Source organism: Dromiciops gliroides, chromosome 1 (assembly GCF_019393635.1).
Source record: "Dromiciops gliroides isolate mDroGli1 chromosome 1, mDroGli1.pri, whole genome shotgun sequence".
NCBI classification, from domain to species: Eukaryota; Metazoa; Chordata; class Mammalia; order Microbiotheria; family Microbiotheriidae; genus Dromiciops; species Dromiciops gliroides.
The window spans coordinates 586,223,032-586,246,525 of record NC_057861.1 but is presented as its reverse complement, the minus strand read 5'-3'; the positions used below and the strand labels follow the sequence as shown (position 1 = coordinate 586,246,525).

Below are 23,494 nucleotides of genomic sequence, written 5' to 3'. Positions count from 1 at the left end.
ATTCACATTCCTTTCTGATGCCTTCATATACTGGTTCTTTTAAATGAAGCAAATGATTTAAGTTATATATTCTCTGTTCTCTCAATCTATGATAAACATGTTCAGTTTTTTCTGATGTGTCAGACTCTTTATGACCCCATTTGGGGTTTTCTTGGCAAAGATACTGCAGTGGTTTGGCATTTCCTTCTCCATTTTATTTTACAGATAAAGAAACTAAGGCAAACAGGGTTAAGTGACTTGCCTAGAGTCATACAGCTATTAGTGTCTGAGGCTTGATTTTAACTTAGGTCTTCCTGATTCCAGGCCTGGTGCTCATCTTAGTCATTTTAGCTCAATGTTCTGACCTGTCAAAATCTTATCAACCTACCATAGCTTATCAACATACCATGACCACCTAGCTGCCCTATGGCAAATTTATGAATGTTTTTTTTTTTCAAGGAAACTAAATAACTTGACCAAATATTAGTCTTAAGACTAATTCCTCAAAAGCACTGTTTTGAATTCACATGGCATTTTTTCACAAAATGCAATTGATAGCAGGAATTTAGAAGCACTTAGATAATACGGAAAATAGAAAATCAATTTCCACTGTGCTTGTTTTAACCATTTTCCTTATTAAAACAAACCCACCACCCATCTATTATCAATAGTTTTCCTCAAAACACTTTTATTTAGAAGTTAGATTGACACCACATTTTTCAAATTTTAAAAAATTCACTTACTACCCCCAAGCAAAATAAATGAGCACAATTTGAGTCACTGAAAGTAAGGTATGAAAAGAGGTAATTTTAAAAAAACCTTTAAAAATTCCAAGGTTAATCTAAAACACAAAAATCAAAGCAACAGTACAGAATCAGAAATCAAGAGGAATTGTAACAGAATAGATGAAACAAAACTCAAAAGTTGGAAGCTTTGTTTGCTCAAATGTCTGTTGCTTCTGATCCTGCTTCTACTAACCATACCTGTTCAGTTCAATGGTTTTGCCTTGGAAATTTAGGCATAGTACTTCCAGGCAGTTTATTAGATCTGATTCCTTAGTATACCTCTCCTATTCAATCAAGTATTGTAATTGACTAAACTGTGTTTGGGGAGTGCAGTCTTTCTTAGAGTACAAACTTTTTCTGGAATGAATGCAATGCTGGTAACTCTAGCATTTCTTTAGGAGCAAGAACCAATAAAACAATTGAGTGTACCAGAGTAATATTGGGGAATTCTAGTCAGAAGACTCCTGGGCTAATAACCTGGATGACTCAAAATGGCCTGATTTTTATTTTTTTGTGAGGCAATGAGGGTTAAGTGACTTGCCCAGGGTCACATAGCTAGTAAGTGTCAAGTGTCTGAGGCTGGACTTGAACTCCTCCTGTATCCAAAGCTGGTGCTTAATCCATTGCACTACCTAGCTGCCCCCAAAATGGCCTGAATTTTAAATCTAATTTCTGAAGTGCTTTAACTAGAGGTACTTTGTTGAAAGACACACCTTGTTCTTCTACTTCCAAGCCTCTCCAGGTATTAAGTAGGACACTGCGGCAAATCTGACAGTTTTTGCAGTGAGGCAGACAAGAGGAGGGGATATTAGTAAAGGGAAATATTGGAATGTTGACAATAAAAAATGTGGTTCAAAAAGAAGGGTATGTTTTAAGTAAATGAACAACAGAGTTGATAAAACAAAATTCTGCTGTAGCTAATCAGCAAAACATTGTCATGATAGTAGGAGAAACTCCCCAGAATGAAATTCTGAAGACACAAACAGAAAGAGTTTCTATGAGGAAGAAAAAGACTAGTCTCAAGAAAATGATGTGGATAATAAACAACAAATTGAGATTTTAAAAAGACATGTAGAGGGGCAGCTAGGTGGCACAATGGATAGAGCGCCAGCCCTGGATTCAGGAAGAGTTGAGTTCAAATCCAGCCTCAGACACTTGACACTTACTAGCTGTGTGACCCTGGGCAAGTCACTTAACCTCAATTGCCTCACCAAAAAAATAAAAAAAATAAAAAAGGCATGCACTGAAGATGGGAGAAAAGACAGGTAGATAGATTTGAAAAGAGGGATCTAATGGAGTATCATCCCAGAAATCTGTGTTTGGCCTTATACTGTTTAAAATTTTTGGATAAAAACATAACAACCTTAACAAATTTTCAGAAACTGTGAATCTTGGAGGGGGATGGTAGGTTGATAAGATTTTGACAGGTCAGAACATTGAGCTAAAATGACTAAGATGAAAGATAACAGGAATAAAAGTAGTCTTATATTTGGGTGCTAGGTGGTATAGTGGATCAAGGACTGGACTTGGAGTCAGAAGGTGAGAATTTGAATACGATCACAGATACTTATAATGTATGGATCTTGGATAAGTCATTTATTCTTTGTTTTGCTCAGTTTCCTTTATAAAATGGGAATAATAGTAGTACCTGTCCCTAAGGTCTCTTGTGAGGATAAAATTATATAGTGTATGTAATAAACTGTAGAGACTGAGGATGGAGATGTTGATGAAGTAGCTATTGTGAGTCCGAACTACTTTGCTAACAGTGGGAATAAAGAGGGGATAGAAGCCAGATACCTAGAATCAAAAGGATTTGGCAATTGACTGGACAGTGGGCAAGGCAAAAGAAAGGGTCAAAGATGACTGAGGTTTTAAGTATGAGTGAATGGAAAAATAGTAATGCCATTAATAAATGAGAGGAAAAAAGGAACAGATTTTGTGGGAAAAGATGAGTTTGGCTTTGGGTGTAGTCAGTTGAAGGTACCCAGAGGGCTGCTAGAAAGGCGATTCTATAGCCTTTGAAAGGGGCCCGGGGCGGGGGGGGGGGGGGGAGAGAAAAAAGGAAAAAAAAAGAGTGGAAAACTAGGTTGCACAGTGGATAGAGTACCAGCCATGGAGTCAAAAGGGCCTGAGTTTAAATCTGGCCTCAGATACTTACTAGCTGTGTGATTCTGGGCAAGTCACCCAACCTTTTTTGCTTTAGTTCCACATCTGTAAAATGAGCTGAAGAAGGAAATGGCAAACACTTCAGTATCTTTGCCAAGAAAACCCCATATGGGGTCAAGGAGAATTGGACATGACAGAAATGAATCAAAAACAGAGATGTAGATATAGTTTTATGAGTACTCTACAAATAGGTAAGAACTGAAGCTGTAGATGAGGTTTCCAAGGGAACTAGTAGAGAGAAAATATAGTAAATAGTAAATAGTAAAAAGAAAGAAAGTTTAAGAGATATTTATATTTAGGACACTGAAAGTAAGAAGATTCAAGAGAAACAGCTTTACAAAAGCTTAAAGAGGTGGACATAAAAGAGAACGTGATAGGGGGCAGCTAGTTGGTGCAGTGGATAAAGCACTGGCCCTGGATTCAGGAGGACCTGAGTTTAAATGCAGCCTCAGACACTTGACACTTACTAGCTGTGTGACCCTGGGCAAGAAACTTGACCCTCAATGCCCCGCAAAAAGAGAGAGAGAGAGAGAGAGAGAGAGAGAGAGAGAGAGAGAGAGAGAGAGAGAGAGAACATGATCAGTAGTACCAATGCAAGGTAAAGTAAAATTTCATAAAAGGCTTTTTAATTTTATTAATGATTATTCATTAGAACAATTTTAGTGGAGTGATGGGAATGTGGAAGTAGAAGACAGTAGAAACTACTCTTACCAGAAGTTTGGCAATAAGAGAGATGTAAGTGTAACTCAAATGTGGGGTAGGAAAATCCAGGAAATATTGTTTATTACCTCCCATTCCTGCATGTTACACCCTACAGCCCCACCCCCAAAAGATAAGAGAAACTTTAAGCATGTTTGCAGGAGAGGAGAAAGATTTATTAGAGGAAGAAATGGATGGGATCAAGGATGTAGAGGTAAGTGTTAGCTCTTCTTTTGACTAAGGTATTTTTCCTTGGACAGGAAGGAAACAGAGAAGAGAGGTAAAGACTGAGAAGTTTTGCAATGTGGAGGAACAGAAACGACGACCTAATGTCAAATAATTTTTGATTTGAAAAGTTGGAACAAGAATGCTGTGAAAGCAAATGCACTATTTATCAGATAAAACAGAAGTAGTCAATCTCAGTTTGAGTCCCAGATTTGGCACTGGTTCTGGCTTTGGCTTTGGATAAGTCATATTTAACTTTTCTGCCCCTCAGTTTCTTCTTCTTCTTTTTTTAAAAAAAAATTTTTTTTTAAGTTAGGCAATTGGGGTTAAGTGACTTGCTCAGGGTCACACAGATAGTACGTGTTAAGTGTCTGAGGCTGGATTTGAACTCAGGTACTCCTGACTCCAGGGCCGGTGCTCTATCTACTGCACCACCTAGCTGCTCTGCAGTTTCTTCTTCTTTAAAGGGATTAGACCAGTTGAACAACTGACCTTTCAAGTGCTTCAAGTCTATAATATAATAGTTGTAGGGAAAACCAGAACTTTAAAATAAACTAGAATAGAAAAATATGCTTTTAGAAAGTGGTCATCTAGCCCAAAGCTTCTTAAACTGTGGGTCATGAAAAATTTGGCAACAGTAAAAGGTTATTATGCACACCAGTTTTATACACCTAGATACCTGGGGTTGTGTAAAAATTTTTCAAGCAAAAGGGGTTGTGAGTGGAAAAAGTTTAAGAGGCCCTGATCTAGCCTATACTTAAAGATCTCCAGTGTTGGAATTTGTTTTCCTCAAAGTCTACTTTTGCACAATTCTTATTGTGAAAAGTTCCTCATTATAAAGACCCCAAATCTCCCTCCTGTAACTTTCACCCTTTGGTCTTCTCACTGCCATGATGAACTATTCAGGATAAGTCTAATTCTTCTACATGACAACACTTTATATAGTTAAAGACTATATTTGAAGCACTTTCCCCTTTCATTTTCTTCTCAGATAAAACACTTGTATTAGTACTGGTGAATGTCATTTTAAAAATTATGTATGATTGGGGGCGGCTAGGTGGCGCAGTGGATAAAGCACCGGCCCTGGATTCAGGAGGACCTGAGTTCAAATCCAGTTCCAGACACTTGACACTTACTAGCTGTGTGACCTTGGGCAACTGACTTAACCCCCATTCCCCCCCCCACACACAAAAAAATTATGTATGATTAAAAAAATCTTCCTGAGGCATTATTAAAAATGAATTATTCTTACCAAGTAAAATGTGGGAACAGTGCCACAAATCTCATGCTTATCTAAAAGAACAGTACAGACAGACCAAGCTTCAACTAATCAACCTCTATTTCCTAATTGAGAAAAATAAACTGTATTTTGTTCTCTAAACATTTAATCTGTCATATAATACGTCTGGGATAATGTTAAGTAATTATCCCAAGTACAAACTCCAAAGAACACTAACTATTAAAGTCAGCATCTTTTTGTGAAATCCATAAAACACAGAAAATGTCACACTGAAACTTTATCTGCTAAATTTTTTTTCTGGCTTCCCTCAGTGGCATTAGAAACAGGATCGATGATTGCTTGTCATATAGTTCCTGAACATTTCTGCATAGCTTCAGGTTTTCTTTTTTTTTTTTTTTGAGGGGCAATGGGGGTTAAGTGACTTGCCCAGGGTCACACAGCTAGTAAGTGTTAAGTGTCTGAGGCTGGATTTGAACTCAGGTCCTCCTGAATCCAGGGCCAGCGCTTTAACCACTGCGCCATCTAGCTGCCCCCCTTCAGGTTTTCTTTTAATCAGATTTTATGAAGTTTCCTAATAATTCTAAGACAATGGTTAGTTGGTTGATAATGGCACTTGCTACAACATTAATGCTGACAATTCAAGCAAGTCCACCCATGCTCTATGTTACTGTAGACTTTTCTCAAGCTTGCAGGCTGAAAATACACTGTACAGTTCAAGTTAAGTGTCACAAATGACAAGAAAGCTGAAAGATAGGATTCAATTCAAGGAGACCTGAAAGAATACTTTTAATCTAATGAAACACATACATAGGGTACTGTACTCACCTTTACCAGTGCTGGCCCAGGCTTTGCTGAAGACACAGTGTTTGTAGAGAGGACAGGAGCAGTAGGACGTGATGTAGGATGATCAGCAGCAAGAGGAGTTTTCAAGAATTCAGGAACTGCTGTGGAGAGTGAAGTATACTAGGGAAAAAGATAGAAAGAGGGAAAGATCAAAATTCTGTTTTTCTAACCTGGAACACATGAAGTTACAGCAAATATAAATTAGCAATTTATTTTATCTTTTCAAGTCCATTATAAAAGGAAATGAGGAAAGAAAAGAAAAATACAGTTGTGAAATATGTCGTGAAACTAGAAAGGTAGGCCTATATACGTTGTTTATATTCTCAGGTCCTTAGAGAAAACTTTACTTCAATTAAATGGAAAAATAATTTTAATAATATCATACCAAACAAATCAAGTCTGCTTTTAGAAGCACAGTTTTTCTTTGTAGTGTTGAGACTCCACGATTTATCTTTAAAAAGATCCATACTCTAGAAGTTGTTTTAAAAATAGCTATGTTCTTGCCTTACAGGTAAAAATAAAATGAAATTACATTTATAAAGTACTTTGCAAACATTAAAGTGCTATGTAAATACTATGATTGTATTATTATTATCATTATTATTAAAATAACCAGAATTAACTGTAAGCTGATGCAGGACAGAAATCTTGCCATCCATCTTTGTATTCCCCCTTCAGCACCTACAAAATTGGAAGCTCAAGGAAAAACATCATGTTTAATGTATCTTTGTATCTCCTTCAGTGCCTTGAAAAGAGTAAGTAATAACTCAAATATATGCTAAATCAGTGAAAGAATAATTAATTCTAATGTAAGTTTTATTTTAGATATAATATATGGAATTCAAATTAAGAAAAAACCAGTCTTTGTATACATACAAATATGAACTACACAGAAGAACACAATAACTACTGTTGAGGGAATTATATTATTATTATCATTATTAAAATGAGGTTGCCAAAATTTTGACCTGTGTCCAGGACTATATTACAGTTAAGATAACATCTATCAGTTTTCTAAGTACTGAACTCTTAATGTAAATCCTGGATTCTAACACCTTTCTCACTAATAACTGAAAGACAATATAGAATAATCCCTAGTGTAATGAATGTGGAAGTTGCAAAAAAAAATGGCAACAGTAAAAGGTTATGAACACCTATTTTATATACCTATATACTTGGGGTTGTGTAAAAATTTCTTGGGCATAAAGGAGTCGCGAGTGGAAAAAGTTTAAGAAGCCCTGGCAATGCCTACTTATTTAAAACAAGTAATGAGGACAAAATATTCTATTGGAGGAAACGTGTAGCATATAAAATAAACCCATTTCACAGAACTATAGTTACTGATTGCAATCTGTATATTTGTTGTTCAGTTGTGTCTGACTCTTCATGGCCCATTTGGGGTTTTCTGGGCAGAGATACTAGAGTAGTTTGCCATTTCTTCTTTCAGCTCATTTGACAGATGAGTAAATAGGCAGATAGGGTTAAGTGACTTGTCCAGGGTTACACAGATAACAAGTGTCTAAGGCCAGATTTGAACTCCAGCCTGGGGTCTCTATACACTGTGCAACCTAGCTGCTCATACATACACATATGTGACTACAAAATATATTTAAAGTAGATACAAGGAAATTTCAGGGCAGCTGAGATACTAGCAGCTGGATAGAAAAAGAAAGGTCCTATGTCCTATGTAGGTGGTAGCACTTTAGGTGAGTTTTGAAGGAACCTACAGATTTTAGGAGACAAAGGCAAGGAGGAAGTACATTCTAAGAAAGGGGGGAACTGTGCAAAAGTCGGATGGAAACCACCTTATGAAGGACTTTAATCGGCAAACAGAGGGGTTTCAATTTTATCCAATAGGCAAAAAGGACACTGGGGATTTTTGTGCCAGGGAAGTTACATGGTCAGATGTATGCTCAAGGAGTTTCTCTTTGATAGCTCTACTGAGGATATATTAGGAAGGGGAGACCCTGGAGGCAGAAAGCTCAAGCAGGAGTCTATTGCAATAGTTCAGGTGAACCACGGTGGTGGATCAGGCAAACAGATGAAAGAAACCTTCTGGAGGTAGAAATGACAATACGGCAACAGACTGGCTGTGGAGGGTCTAGTTGGGGAGGAATGACCGAGAGGGAAGATTTGAGAATGACTCTTGATGTTGCAAACCTGGATGAATGGGAGGATAATGGTGTCCTTGACAGGAAAAGGGAAGTTAGGAGGAGAATAATAATGAGTTCTGTTTTAGATGTGTTGAGTTAGAAATGTCCAATAAGCAACTAGTGATGCCTAACAGCTCAGGAGAAACTCATGCTAGAAGGAGACATAGATGAAATCTGTGCGTCATCTGCATTAGAGGTGACAATGGAAGCCATGGAAGCCAACTGAAACAAAGAGATGGAGGGCCAGGACAAGGTCTTATTGTACAGGCATAATTACAAAGATGATAATGAAACAAAAGAGACTAAGAAAGAATTATTTAAGTATCACAAGCAGAAGTGGGTACTGCAGATAATATTCTTTTTTTTCCTCTTTTTTTTTTTTTGCGGGGCAATGGGGGTTAAGTGACTTGCCCAGGGTCACACAGCTAGTAAGTGTCAAGTGTCTGAGGCCGGATTTGAACTCAGGTACTCCTGAATTCAGGGCTGGTGCTTTATCCACTGAGCCACCTAGCTGCCCCGATAATATTCTTTTGAATTATGCTTTTTTATTAGCAAAAATCAGCCTTCTTTCCCTCTTTCCCTCTCCAATCTCTCCTCTCCCAGACTGAGAACAACAACAAAAGCCCACGTTACAAACATGTAGTATGGTCAAGAAAAACAAATTTTTGTATTGGCTACGTCAAAAAAAGGCTCTTCCTGAACTCGAGTCTTATCCTTCTCTATAAGGAGATGGATGGCATGTTTTATCATGAGTCTTCTAATATTACGGTTGATCATTATGTTGATCAGAGTTCCTAATTCTTTCAAGGTTGTTTATCTTTACCACATTGTTGTCAGTATCTAAACTGTCTGCTTGGTTTTGTTTACTGTACTCTTCTTCAGTTCATACAAGTCTTCCCAGGTTTCCATGAAACCATCCTCTTCATCGTTTCTTTATAGCACAATCACTTTCCATACCATAAATTGTTCAGTTATATGCCATAACTTGTTCTGAGGCATCACCTCAGATTCCCATTCATTTCTATTTGTAAATGAGCTACAAATATTTTTTTCATCCTTAGTTCAGGATTCTGATTTCCCATTCTCCCTTCTATTTTGTCACTGAGTAAAATTTATTTTTTGTACCCAATTGCATATGTCGTCTTCCTTCTTCTGACCAGTTCATGACAGTGAGGTTCAAGTGTCAGGCACTTGCCTCCTGTTTGTATAGTTGATTACTTAATCACCCTGATTATGTGAGATAATTTCCCCTAACCTTCCTTTCCCTTTCTCCTATTCTAAGTGTATTCTTCCCCTCTCTTTTCATTCTGTTCTTAAGACCATCAAAACATAACAAAACCATTCCCAGAGCTTGTTAATTAGACTCCCTCTATCAGCACTGATGAGGATAGGGCTCAGAGGGAACTGAGAAAATTCAAACTGATTCTGTATCATTTTTTATTGATCCTATTTACAATTAATTGATTTTGTCCTGTAAAGTGCCAAAGTTATGGTTCTTTGTCTTTGAATGTAGCTCAAAAATTCAGCTGGCCTGTAATGAGTTAAGTTCAGAAATCCAGTTCTCCTGCTAATCACCATTCTATTCTTGCCTCAAGGAAATCTGCTATTCTTGAAGGATACATACACTGCTCCCTACCCAGAAAGCCATCCCTGAGCACATGTCCCCTTGTCAGTCTGTCTCCTGGTGCCAATTTGGCTAGAAAAATTACTGACTTTTTTTTGGATTTCTCTATCAGGATTCAATCTGGTATGGTTCCTAGGTCTGTTTGAAGGCATTTTTTTGAAGTCAGAGGGAGTTCCTTGTCCTGATTCCTACTAGTCTGCCATCTTAGTTCTACCTCAACTCTATCCACAATTTAAACAGTCTGCCTACAGTCACACACCTAGTACTTGGAAGTGGGATTTGAATCCAGCTCTTCCTGAAAATGAGTCCAATACTCTTTCCATTGTGCCACATAACTTTTCTTTAAAGTTTGAAACGTGTTTAATGTATGTTATCTCATTTTAAGCCTCTCTGCAGCACCTGACAATGTTGATAATCCTCTCCCCTTTCCTGGGTTTTTGTAACTCTGCTCTGTCCTTATTCTCTTATTACTTTTCTCTTTTTACTGTCTCCTTTCCTGCTCCATTATGCATATACCTCTGTACTCTATTAGATTGTAGGCTCCTTTAAAGCAAGGACTGTCTTTTGCCTCTGAGTGTATCCCTAGTGCTTAAAGGCACAGTGCCTGGTATAGAGTAGGTATTTCATAAATGTTTATTGAATGATTGGCTCTGTTCTGGGTCCTCTCTTCTTTCTATATAATTATATCTTTTTCTTGATGATTTTATCAGCTTCCATCAATTAATGAATTGATCACCACTATGTAGATGACTGTCAGACTTACATATCTAGTCTCATCTCTCATTCCATAATTCCAACTTCTTACTAGTCACCTGGATTTCCTATAAGTATCTCAAGAATTTCCAAATCAGAACTCATTATTTTCCCCCCAAATCACCCTTCTTCTTAACTTTCCTGTTTTGATTAAGGGCACTATCATTCTTCCGATCACTAAGGTTCTCCATCTCAGAAACATCCTTGACTCTTAAGTCACATTCATCCCCATATGCAAACAGTTGCCAAGTTTTGTCAGCTCTACCACAACATGTCTTGCATCTACTTTTATCCATTTCACAACCATTCTACTTCAGGCCTTTTTCACCTTGCTTTTGGACAACTGTATCAATCTCTTAATTGGTCTCCCTGCCTTAAATCTCTCTCCTTTGTCCTATACCTTAAAGCACAGGTATGACAACATCACTCTTCTACTCAACAACCTTCTAGATGTCTGTTATATGTATATTAAAATGCAAATTCATCTTTTAGTTAAAAAACAACAACACAAAAAAACCCTCTTATAATCATGCTCAGGCTTGTTTTTACAAGGTTGATTATACATTATTCACCTTACAAGCTCTATGATCCACTTAAACTGGGCAACTTTTTGCTTTTCCCTATATACCATATTCAATCTCTGACTGCAAAGCTGTTTTTCATGCTATGTATGTAACAGGTTATAAGAAATCTGTTCTCAGTGTTTCTCTTTCTTTTACTATCTTTTAATAAACCCTTAAAAAACCTAAATTTGTTTATCAGTGATTTTAGTCAGTTTCCCCCCAAACTGGGGGGACAGATTAGAACCCACATTTAGAATTTTAAATCACACAGTTCCCTCTTCCCCTGCCTGTTGAAATCTTGACCATCCTTTAAAAGCCCTGACCTAAAAAAAGCCTCCTCCTTGAAGCCTGCCTTGATTCCTGAAGTCTACAATGATCTTTCCTACCTTGAACCTCAAAAACTTTCTATTTCTAATCTAGCATTTTTGTATTAATTATGTATATGGCTATTTACATGGACATGTCCCATCTTCCTACTAGACCATAAATTCCATAAAGCCAGGGACTACATTTATCTCAAATCCATTTCTGCCAGGACTTTGCACATGATAGGAAGTAATAAAACTGTGCTTACTTGAAGCTCTGGATAAGAATGAATAAATTATTTTTGCCATATTATGGAAAAGTGTTAGGTGCTCATTACCTTTCTTTTTTTTTTCTTTGTGGGGCAGTGAGGGTTAAGTGACTTGCCCAGGGTCACACAGCTAGTAAGTGTCAAGTGTCTGAGGTCGGATTTGAACTCAGGTCCTCCTGAATCCAGGGCCAGCGCTTTATCCACTATGCCACCTAGCTACCCCCTCAATACCTTTCACCTAGACTACTATAATAATAACCTAATGTTCTCTCTGTCTCAAGTCTCCTCACTCCAATCCATATTACAATTACCTGCTGAAGTAATTTCTCTAAAGCACAAGTCTGACCCATGTTACCCAAGGAACTATAGCTCTACCTTAAAACTCTTCAGCCCTCCTACACCTTACTTTAAAAAAAAATTCAATTTTATTTTAAGTCCCAAATTCTCTTCCTCCCATTTCATATCATGAAAGCTAGAAAAGAAAATTTAGTACAAATATGTATAGTCAAGCAAAACAAATTCTCACATCAGCCATATCCAAAAAATATTTTTTTTTTTAAAAAAAGGAGGAAGAAAGAAAGAAGAAAAGGAAGTACGCTTCAGTCTGTACTCTGAGTCCACCAGCTTTCTATATGGAAATTTACAATATTTCATCATGAGTTCTTTGGAAGTATGACTGGTCATTGTTTCTTACACCTTACATAAATCTACACACTTGACGATCCAGACACTTTGGTCCCTGCAATCCCTTTAAGACCACACTCCATTTCCCATTTCTGTCCTCTTTGCACTAGCTCTCCTCCAATACCTGAAATTCTCTGTCTCTTCTCTCCTGCTTCATGGTTTCCCTGGTTTCCTTCATGATTGAGCTCAAACCTCATGTTCTTCAAGAGGAGTTTCTTGAACCTTTAGGGACTAATAATGCCTTTCCCTTTCAGATTAACTTCATATGCTGTCTTTATTTTAAATGCACCTCGACATTTATACATTATATCCCTCATTAGAGTAGATCGGAGTTCCTCAGAAACTGTTTTTTGCCTTTCTTTGTATCTCTAGAACTAAGCACAGTGCCTGACACACAGTAAGTATTAACAACGAATGCTTACTGACTTAGGCCCCCAGGGTCATAATACTAAAAGTTACTTGAATTGAAAAGTATATACTAAACACTATAGTTTAGTTCAATAAAGTTGGAGAAGCACTATGGAATACTGGATAAAGATCTTGGATTCAGGAAGATCTTACTTCAAGTTTTGCCTCTGACCTATGTTAACCATGTTCAAATTACTCAGTGCCTCAGAAAATTCTCTAAAACTATAAATTGAAGAACAGTTGCTGATCTTTATTAGTAGAGGGAATATCCTCACTTGGAGCTACTTGTACTGATGAAATCACAATGATGAGACCACCCAAATCTTCTTTCAGCATTAGAAGTTTGCAACAAATGTGGAAGCATGCATATCAAAGGCTCTAACTGGTAGCACATATAGCAGAATAGAGTCTGCAAACTATAAGACAATAAGATTGGCAAAATTCTAGAACAGTATTAGAGGAATAATCAGTAAAAAAAAACCCAAAAGGCTATGCCAGACTATCACTCATTTAATTTTTTGATAGTTACTAGTCTAGTATTGTAGATCAGGAAAATGCTGTGGTTATAGTTTACCTAGATCTCAGCCAGACACATAACAAAATCTCTCATGTTATTCTTGTGGACAAGATAGAAAGATGTGGGCTTCACAATAGTACAGTTAGGTAGCTATGGAAGTAGCTAAACTGAAAAAGTAGTCATTATTAGGTCAATATTAACTTAGGTCAGTAGTGGCATCCCCTCAGGATCTGTTCTTGGCCCTGTGCTGCTTAACATTTTTATTAGTTACTTGGATTAAAGCATAAATGGAATGGTTCTTAGATGTATTGATGACAAAACTCTTGGAAGGAAAAATTAGCATACCATATGAGAACCAAGATTGAAAAAGATCCTGACAGGCTAGAAAAATGAGCTAAATGAAATAAAGTGACATTTAAAATGGACAAATAGAAAATCTTATGTTAAGTTCAATTTTATTTTTATTTTTACACATACAAGATGGGGGAGTCATGGTAGACAGCACATTATGTAGAAAAGATCTGGAAATTTTAGTGGATTGCAAATTTAGTGTGTGTCAACTGTATATTATGGGAGTATTACATTCAATTGTGGATGTCACATTTTAGGGAGGATGTTGATAATCTGGAAAATATCAAAAGGAGGGTGAACAGGATGGTAAAAGTCATGAATAAATACCATATAAAGACTAGTTGAAGGAGTACATTTAGCTTAGAAAGGAGAAGATATAGGGATGACATGAGTCTATCTTCAAGTATTTTAAATAATATCACCTGGAAAAGGCAATTGGATTTGGTCTGCTTAGCCATAGAGAACAGAACTAAGAGCAAAGGATAGAAGTATCAAAGAGATCCAAGACAATTCCAGAGGACTATTGATGAAACATACTATCCACCTCCAAAGAAAGAACTGATATTGATGGAAAAGACTGAAGCAGGCTGTTTTTCACTTTCATTTTTTTTCTTTTAATCAAGTTTGCCTGTACAAAATGACAAATATGTTAATGTTTTACATCATCATACAGGTATAACCCATATCTGATTGTTTACCACCTCAGGGAGGGGGAAGGAGATGGAGGGAAGGAGGGATAAAAATTGGAACCCAAAACTATAAATAAAAAAGTTTATTATTAAAAATAAATAAATAAATGGGGGGTGGGGAGGAGGAGGGAGAAAGAAGTATCAAGGAGGAAAACCTATGTTGATGTAAGGAACAACTTGGAGCTGTCCAAAAGCTGAGAGGGCTGACTTGTCTTCATGTCACATTTTAGGAAGACCATTTTTTCGTTACACTACATATGACCAATGAGGTCCCTCCCAATTAAGATGCTGTGAAACAGTTATATATCTGCGTTTATATGTAAACATGCACATATATGTGCAAGTGTGGAGGGAGAGGGGGGAGGGGAGGAGAGACAGAAAGACAGACAGACAGCATTTTCAGTGGTCAACATGAAGGGAATGTAAACTTAAGAAACAGCTGCCAATGTCTCAGCAATGGCAGATACAGCAAGAGTTAGGGCTTCTATGTTGTGGATGGCTGCTCAGAATCACATACAGCTTTTTGTTTTTCTAAGAGTTGCTCAAATATCAAATAAATGAACCCCTCACACATGTGATATGTGTCTTTCATTGAGGCTTGGACAACCTGCTTTCCGGTTGCACTTTGATCAGAATGTAAGAAAGAAATACTGATAGGCAGCTTTTTCATCTCTTCTAGAACATATGACAAACCCATTTAGAAAAAGATTTTTGCTATCTTAGTTTACATTTTAAACAAGTGTGTATATGGTACAGTGCTGTCTGTCCTCATTGTCAAATAATTAGCTATGGGGTCTTCTTTTCCTAGACACTGACAATAGTGATGACTTTTTATTCCTATGTTCTGTGGGGTTAAGTAATGTTAGGTGTATTAGTGGTTTCGTTCCTTTTTGTTTTTGGCCTAGAAAGGGCCTTACTACAATATCTATGAATTCTAATAGAGACAGAGGATGACATTTTCTTGAATTAGTGCTACTTCCCGCCCCCAGCAAAAGTTTCTGAATGAAACTTTTATTGACTTAAAAGGAATTCTTTGACATGGCTTGACTGCTACATAATAGGCAAAATGATGTCTAAGAGACAAGGGGAATGAGAAAAATGTTGTCTATATGACCAGAAATGATAATTCTTATAAACTGGAGCAAATATGAGCTAAGATGCTTAAGCAGTTAAGAAATGTGACTAGTTTTCAAAAACAAGCTAAAATGAATAAGTTCACTATGTAATTCACTTATTATGAGCGAGAATGTCACCATACATAAAATGCCATATTGGACTAAAGAAAAGAAACCTTTAACCACCTCCACACTTCTCCAGTGTGGCTTTATATCATACCCTAATGCAGTATACAATTGGCATTACTTTTCACACCTATACTTTCCTCCCATTTTCAGAGATTTTTATGGGCATGTGTGTGTGATGGAAAACGATATTCAAATAAAAGTAGTGCCCTTTAATAATTTCTGCTCTTTTCTAGAATTAGTAACTAAAAAGTACTCTGTGATGTGATACTTTTTTTCCTATTTATACCATTGCCAAATCTCAACTTAACGTTTATTTTCAAAATATTAACATGTAACTGGGGGAAAGGTACCTATTGCATATATGTCTCCTAAGGAAACAATTTGAAACCCCATATCTTAAGGTAGTAAAATATCATCTATGATATAATAGGCAGGCATCCTTATTTACACTGAAAGATTTGGATGAAGCATGAGAAAAATATTTTGGATAACATTAAAAAAGATTAATATAGAGATAAGAAATCTAAAATGAGGTTAAAATGGCTATTTTCTGAACACAAAAATCCCAAAGATCTTAGTGATAAAGTCTTTCTCTATAAAGTTGGTTCAAATTAAAATAGATCTTAAATATGCATACTGTTCATTTTCCTCGTGCAACTTAAACAAGGCCTTTTCTTTAAAAAAAATACAGAATTTACACAATTATTTGCAATGCAAACAATTCATCAAAAAAATAAAATACAAGAACTGAGTTTGAAAGTTCTACAACAAAGATTCATGATTTAAGTAGGTATTAAATAAATAGCATAGAAGTTATCTGATGATTAAAACATTAATGTAGACAATAAGAATGTATCCATGTTTCTTTTTTGACAGAATATCTTTATTTTTATTTTTGGGGGCAGGGGGCGGGCAGGGCAATGAGGGTTAAGTGACTTGCCCAGGGTCACACAGCTAGTGAGTGTCAAGTGTCTGAGGCCGGATTTGAACTCAGGTCCTCCTGAATCCAGGCCCGGTGCTTTATCCACTGCACCACCTAGCTGCCCCCAACAGAATATCTTTAACATAAAGTTCACTGCTGATATTATGGGAATATTTTTTCCAGAGGTCTAGTTTGTGTATCCTGAATAAAATAGAGATGCAACAGTATTCACAGAGCAGAGGAAAGAACATGGATACCATGCTACCTCAAATAATTTGGTAATGAAGTAACAGTACAACCTGTTGCCAAAACTGCTCCTTAAATTTAGAAAGGATGTGGGACCTGATGTGCACCATTTTTCTTGAAAAAACATACATATTAATATTTTATTTCAAATACCACTGGAATGTCAACCCACTGGGTAGGAATGACTTTGAACAAAGGTATTCATGTAAAATTAGTCTGAGATAAAGTTTCATTTTAATACTAGAAAATGGATGACATAACTAATGAAAATATAGGGAAGAGGAGAATACCAATCTCCTTCTGAAATGGTAACTGTTATGAGGTCATTTTCTAAATGGCTGAATTGATGAAGAATTAATTTTCTTACTAAAAACTACCTTCACTGCTATTTGATAGCATGATTCTATTGGCAAAATGAAAGCATGAAGCACTCAAAGGGATAAATAACACAGCTGTTAATAAGTTTTAAACTTTATTTACTTTCATACTTTACATTCTCTTTTGGACTTGTTTTTATAGTTCAAAATGAGGGACAACAAAGATGGTGAGACTGCCTTGCACTCCTTTTGGGTTCATCTGTTTCTCAGAAACATTTGTCTTTTCCTTGGCTCCCTCCCTTTCCAGCTTTCAGTGCAAGAGTAAGGGTCATAAACAAACTTGGTCATGCTGCAAAGCAAATATTTAGTAAGGACCCTTGGATCCCAGGTACTATCATATCACTCTTACTAAATCAAAGCTAAAGAGGAGTTTCTATTCTTAACTGAAAGGAAGAGTATAAGATTTGGTCTTTTTTTTCCTTTAGCCTTATTTATTCTCTGCATCTCTGTTAGGATGTATCTGAGAAGCAATTATTGATTGATTCAATGGGAAGACACCCTAATAAAATTCTGGTGGTTTTGACTTCAGAAATCATACCTGAGTTGGAGTGTTTGTGGTGGCAGGAGATGGTGATTCACTGATTTTTGGCTCACTTGGGGATGCTGCTGAACCCTGAGACTCCTGGCTGGCTGGCTGGTCCGGAGACAAAGCATCACTGCTGTCTTCATCAAATGAGAAATCACCCTGAGTATGGGGATAGTCCTCTTGTCCAACCCCTACAGGAAGAAATGACTTTAGAGTTCTCAGGTACCAAAAGTTAAGTTATCTAATGAAAAAGGTGAACAGTGGAGTTTTCACTTCCCATAACAGTTAAAAAAAATCATTAAAAAAATACATATGCTTACTTTATGTTTGGGTCTTCATATCCTCTTAGTCTATGAAATCATAATAACCCCTTTTGGAATCAGTTCTTAGAACTTACAGCAGTGTTTTACTTACTTTTTAAAGTAAGATTTGGTAATAGGATAATTTTAAATGTTTATGCAAAATAGTAATATGTGTTCCCTGACTTTTAGAAATGTGATATTTTATAAATGAAGCTTATATTAAATAGCTAAATAAATAGTAATAAAATTTTTAATAAACTACTTTGCTTACATTCATTAACAAATTCTCCAAAAGAAAAACAAACGATGAGTCTTTGTGCTATAGTAATGCAATTTATGAAGGCTATCTTTCTTCTAATAGAGAGCCATCTGCTGTTCAAATTCCTTTATATGTAATACCAAAAAAGCTTTCATTTTTTTAGAAGTAAATGAGTAATTTGTGAAAACATATAAAAAATGAAACTCAACAAAATTAGAATAAATTTAATGTGTAAAGTATTTACTGTGGACAGTAGATAGAGCATGAGAATCCTGGAATCAGGAAGACCTAAATTCAAAGTCAGCCTCAGACACTTACTAGATCAGTGACCTGGGCAAGCCACTTAACCTCTATTTGTCTGTTTCCTTATTTGTAAAATGGGGATGGTAATAACAGAAAAGCATTGAGTACAGTGCTTGGTACATAAAAGGTGCTGTATAAATGTTATTATTATTATTACCATATAGCTGCTTGCTATTTCTTGTATAATATGAAAGGAACCAAGTTTGTACCAATGATTAAATCGAGACTATTTTGGTGATAATGTAGAGAAAAAAAGTAACGATTGGAAATGTTAGTGCAGAGAAAAACACTGAAATGAAAAAGGAATCTTAATGGCTTTGGATTTAAAAAAAAAAAATTCCCTGCCCCTCCACCCAAAAAAGCTGTTTCCCCTAGAGTAGTATGGATTTTCAGCCTTGCCTATAATGGCTTCCTTAACACAGGAATCTACAGGAAGGATGTTCTTTTCCACTAGTTCCATTGGACCAGGTCTTTGAGCAATCTTCTCATTCAGATCATCTGCCAGCCGAGCTCTCTTCAGTTTCATCTGTGTAGCCTGCAGGGAAGGCTCTGCAAATGTTTCTAAAAGAGGAAAGAAAACTTTGATCACTTCTTAAGAAACTATTACTATCTTATGATATTACTTCAGTCCATCATATTTAACTTAAATTGTACAGGTTGTCAATATATTTATGAGAATGACATGGCTGTTTAGTCATTGATAACTAGAAACAATTTTATATATTATAATATATTTTATATATTACTGTCTCTAGGGCCTCAAATTAACATGAACTTGAATTTTTTAAAAGTATAATATAAATTTACCTGCTGATGATTTATAATGGGAAGTCAAAATTCATATTCTTTGTTGTTTTAAAGAAGAGGAGATATATAGTTTCTCGATTTTCTAAGATATTTCATAGGGGTAAATAAATACACAATCACAGCTTGTGGGAAGTAGATCCTTAATTTACTCTAATGCCATGAAAAGGAGCCCCTGGTTTTTTGGTTTGTTCTCCTATGGAATGTAAATTTTGATATGGCAAGCACTCACACTCTAGTTTTGGTTTACTTGGAAATTATGATACTCAGGTGGAGTGCAATTTTCACAATGAATATGAATAAATACAGGACAACATTTTATTTTATAATTATTAGTCAATCCTCGATCATTCAGAGAAGGATAATATAACATTTATCTGGGGTTTTTAATTCTTCCTATGACTGCTTTTGATTATAAGCACATCTAAAGAACTGGATGAAAAGAAAGGAGATGAAAATTCATCCATGTTTATTTCTGACTGACCCTGAATCATACATCTCAAATGAATGGTTCAGATTTTCTCCTGAATAGGAGGAACAAGAATATCTTGTGTTTGTCACAGATATTTGTACTACAGAAAAACTATGGTACTACCAGAGTTATACTTGTATTTTAGAAAATCATTTACAATAATACTAATTTTCCCACTTGAAAATCTAAAAGCATTAATACATTTGTTACTTAATTTTTGTTCTTTCAATTTCCTATTGCTTATTTTTACTTCCTATCAAAGTTTTGTCTTATTGTCATAGATAAATGTAGAATTCATTATATGTGCTTACTAAAAATTCAGAGTTGAAAGTTGTTTGTCTTTTTAAGAAATCCTGGAAGATCATACATAGCAAAGAGCAGAAAAACTGAAAAGCATCCCATCCCATGGGGTGACTTCAAATGCTCTTTCCATGAGCTTATTATTTATTAGGATTGGAGGTAGGAGAACAATGGCAGCCAGCCCTCTCTTTTATCAGTGTCTTCCTAATATTCCCTTCCCTTGCCCAGGTATTAGAAATGTTTCTTCAATGAAACTGTGGTTCTCCCAACCTGTAGTTTTCAAAGAAGCTAATAATGTCAAAGAAAATGGTGACTTTTTCTTTAATGTTGCTACAAGACAAATATTCTAAGATTCCTTAAAGATTTTAAACTCCTAAAGTAGAACATATCTTCACTTGGAAGTTAGTGTTTTTATTATAAACATAGCAAACTGAAATTTGGAACCTTGATGCCATTTTTTTTCCTCTGGAGACATTGGGTCTCAGTTATTCAAATCCAGAAAATTCATGTCACTTGCTAAAAGTTTAACTAAAAATAGCTTATTTTAAAAATACAAGGCTTTTCTTCTACAGAATGATTTTTTTAAAAAAATTATGGATGGCAAATTCTTTCTCCATAGTTAAAAAATCCCAATTTGAGAATGAAAGCCCTACTCAAGCTGTTAATGGTTAATGCCCCAATGATGACAGAAAAGAAAAGAAAAAGAAGAAATAATTCTTGTTAGCAGCTGAAGCCAGAACTAGGGTCTTTCACAGGAGCCTGTGACATTTATTATATAGGTCCCCAATTAGTTGATTATGATTTGCCAGTCAAGTTTGAAGACTCTGAAGCTGCTTCCATGGACCTCTTCCTAAGACTTATGAACATTTCACTTACGGAAAGTTAAAAATAGAGCATTCTAAAAATACTGATGACTTCAGCTTATTTTATGACTAAATTCATGGTCTAAAGGTCCCATGTGAGAATAAAGAGCAAAGCTTAGGATAACTGGGTGTGTGAGGAGGAGTGCTTTCTTCTCCCTCTTTTAATAGTTACTTCATCTATGCAGGATTCTAGAAGTCTTCAACAGTTTATAAGAAGAAATAATGACATAATAGGGTTTCCTAGCATTTAAAAAGGCTTTTTCAAATACTTTTAACAGTGCAATAGAGACACTTAAAAGTAGCAGGATTAATGGATCTTTTTTATTAAAAAAAAATACTAACAATCTAAATTACTGGTTCTTTTGTTTCTATACAATTTTGTAGCTCTCAGAGTTGTTAAAATGAAAATTAATGGTGAAATTATCTCTTTTTTGCTAAGAAATTAAGTTATCACCAAAAAAAGATGGCCCTTACCTTCCAAAATGTGCATTCTGACAAGTTCAGAACGATCTGGTCGACTACGTATCTTGTGCTTCAGAAAATTTTCTGTCTTTAAAAAGAAAAAAAAAAAAAAGATCCAGTTCCATTCAATTATGAACTAGATTTTAAGCTTTTTTGGCATATTTATATTAACTCAAATCTTCTATTATATTCATCCATGAGAGGGGAGAAAGAGAAAGTAGGAAGTACCATGGTAACATAAATTTAAATATTGTCATTTTAGGTACAGGTATTATGAATGGAAGAAGAGATAAAGGAATAGCTACAGTATCTTTAGAAAATGTACTTTAACACCAAAAGAATGTGTTTTGGGTAATAAATCGGCAAAATATATTCTACAAGAAGCATTAAGAAACTTGTGTAAACAAAACATTTTCTGACATGTTTAATACAGTTTTGTTCAATTATTTTATATATATGGCACTATTTTCCTTAACTTAAGGCAAAGAATACACAGATTTAAGATTTTTTTGCCCTTCAGTTAGAAAGTAATGGTGGGGCAGCTAGGTGGCACAGTGCATAGAGCACCAGCCCTGGAGTCAGGAGTACCTGAGTTCAAATCCAGCCTCAGACACTTAACACTTACTAGCTGTGTGACCCTGGGCAAGTCACTTAACCCCAATTGCCTCACTAAAAAAAAAAACAAAAACAAACAAACAAACAAAAAGAAAGTAATGGTAAACTAATGTGACTCCTAGAAATCTTGAAAAAGTTCTTTTTTGTTTGTTTGTTTTGTTTTTGTGGGGCAATGGGGGTTAAGTGACTTGCCCAGGGTCACACAGCTAGTAAGTGTCAAGTGTCTGAGGCCGGATTTGAACTCAGGTACTCCTGAATCCAGGGCCAGTGCTTTATCCACTGCACCACCTAGCTGCCCCGAAAAAGTTCTTAAGAGTCAAAATCTTTTTTTAGACTTTCCCAAATATTTATGTAAATGATACATAAGTAATTTCTCTGGAGGCCAATGGGGATGGGACATATAAGCAAATTATTTTTCTAAAGCAAAAACTATGAACCATGGTGTTTATTATATATTGTGTTATTAAGGAGACTGGAAATTTGAATACTAAACACAAATTTGAATAAGCGTAATATTCTCTTTCATTCAGCCTGATTCCAGTACTCTTGGTTCAGAGGTATAGATAATATAACTTCCATTAGTAAAGTCTTTTGTGAGTGAGTGTAATTTCTACAGGAAGGAAGATGGAAGATTTTCTTTCCCAAAATACTTCAAAAAAATTGTACCATTATGCCCTGCAAATCAAGAAAAAGAAACAAGGCAATTCCATATTGAATATTCATAGGTTTTTTTTTAGGTTGGCTATCATTAATTTTTCACAAACCTTTAAATTATAACTGTCATACCACATATTATCTATGTTCAATGAGTTGTTTAAAATCTCAAATTCTAGCAACATGTCCACTTTCTGTCTGCAGGTACTTTTGAATACCAAGAAGTAGAACATTTTGAATCAAATTTCTTACTCTGGCTCGTTCTAAGCTTTTTATCTGCTCATGGAATGCAGCTGGACTCTTTAACGCTGTGAAGAGAAAATAAATAGTTACTTTAACAGCAAAAGATTTTATCAACATAAGTGCAGAGAATTAATATTTTTAAAGTTAAATCTTACAAACCATTATATGTTGATTTTTCTTGACTTATTCTCATCTACATAGTATAATTTATTTACTGAGTTACTTAAGGGGTTAGCTCACTGAAAAATTTTAACTCTTACAGGCTGAGATGAGTATTTTCCAAGGATTATCTTTTTATTTACCATGTGCTTAATAAATATTTGTTTGAGTTGATTACTTGTATCAAGTAATATAAAACAAGAGGGAATTAAAAGTATGGATGCATATGTTAAGAAGCAAAACAATGGCAAAGTCATGTTCCAGGCAATATACCAGACAAATGCAGATGATTCAAATTAGCACTGTGAGGATTTTCTTGGCTAGTACTGCTTTTCTTTATTCTGGAAATGTATGACCTATACTGATAGAGTGCCAGGATCATAGGATCACACATTTCTCCTCAAAGGGAGCTCACAAGTCAATCTAGTCCTACATGCTCATTTTATAGATGAAGAAACTGAGGTCCAGAAAAGTTAGGATAATTTGCTAA

The 23,494-nt window shown here is 35.6% G+C and overlaps 1 protein-coding gene across 9 annotated transcripts in view; it reads right to left on the bottom strand.

Moving 5' to 3' along the window:
- MRTFB (myocardin related transcription factor B) overlaps window positions 1-23,494 on the bottom strand; it is a 258,398-nt gene that overhangs the window by 42,119 nt on the left and 192,785 nt on the right. For all 9 annotated transcript variants that reach the window (XM_043996516.1, XM_043996573.1, XM_043996509.1 and 6 more), the window contains 5 exons: window positions 22,855-22,910; window positions 21,346-21,421; window positions 18,832-18,993; window positions 17,581-17,759; window positions 5,920-6,057 (listed from right to left, as the gene is read on the bottom strand). In XM_043996516.1, the coding sequence (XP_043852451.1) occupies window positions 5,920-6,057; window positions 17,581-17,759; window positions 18,832-18,993; window positions 21,346-21,421; window positions 22,855-22,910 (611 nt within the window). The remainder of the gene's footprint in view (window positions 1-5,919; window positions 6,058-17,580; window positions 17,760-18,831; window positions 18,994-21,345; window positions 21,422-22,854; window positions 22,911-23,494) is intronic.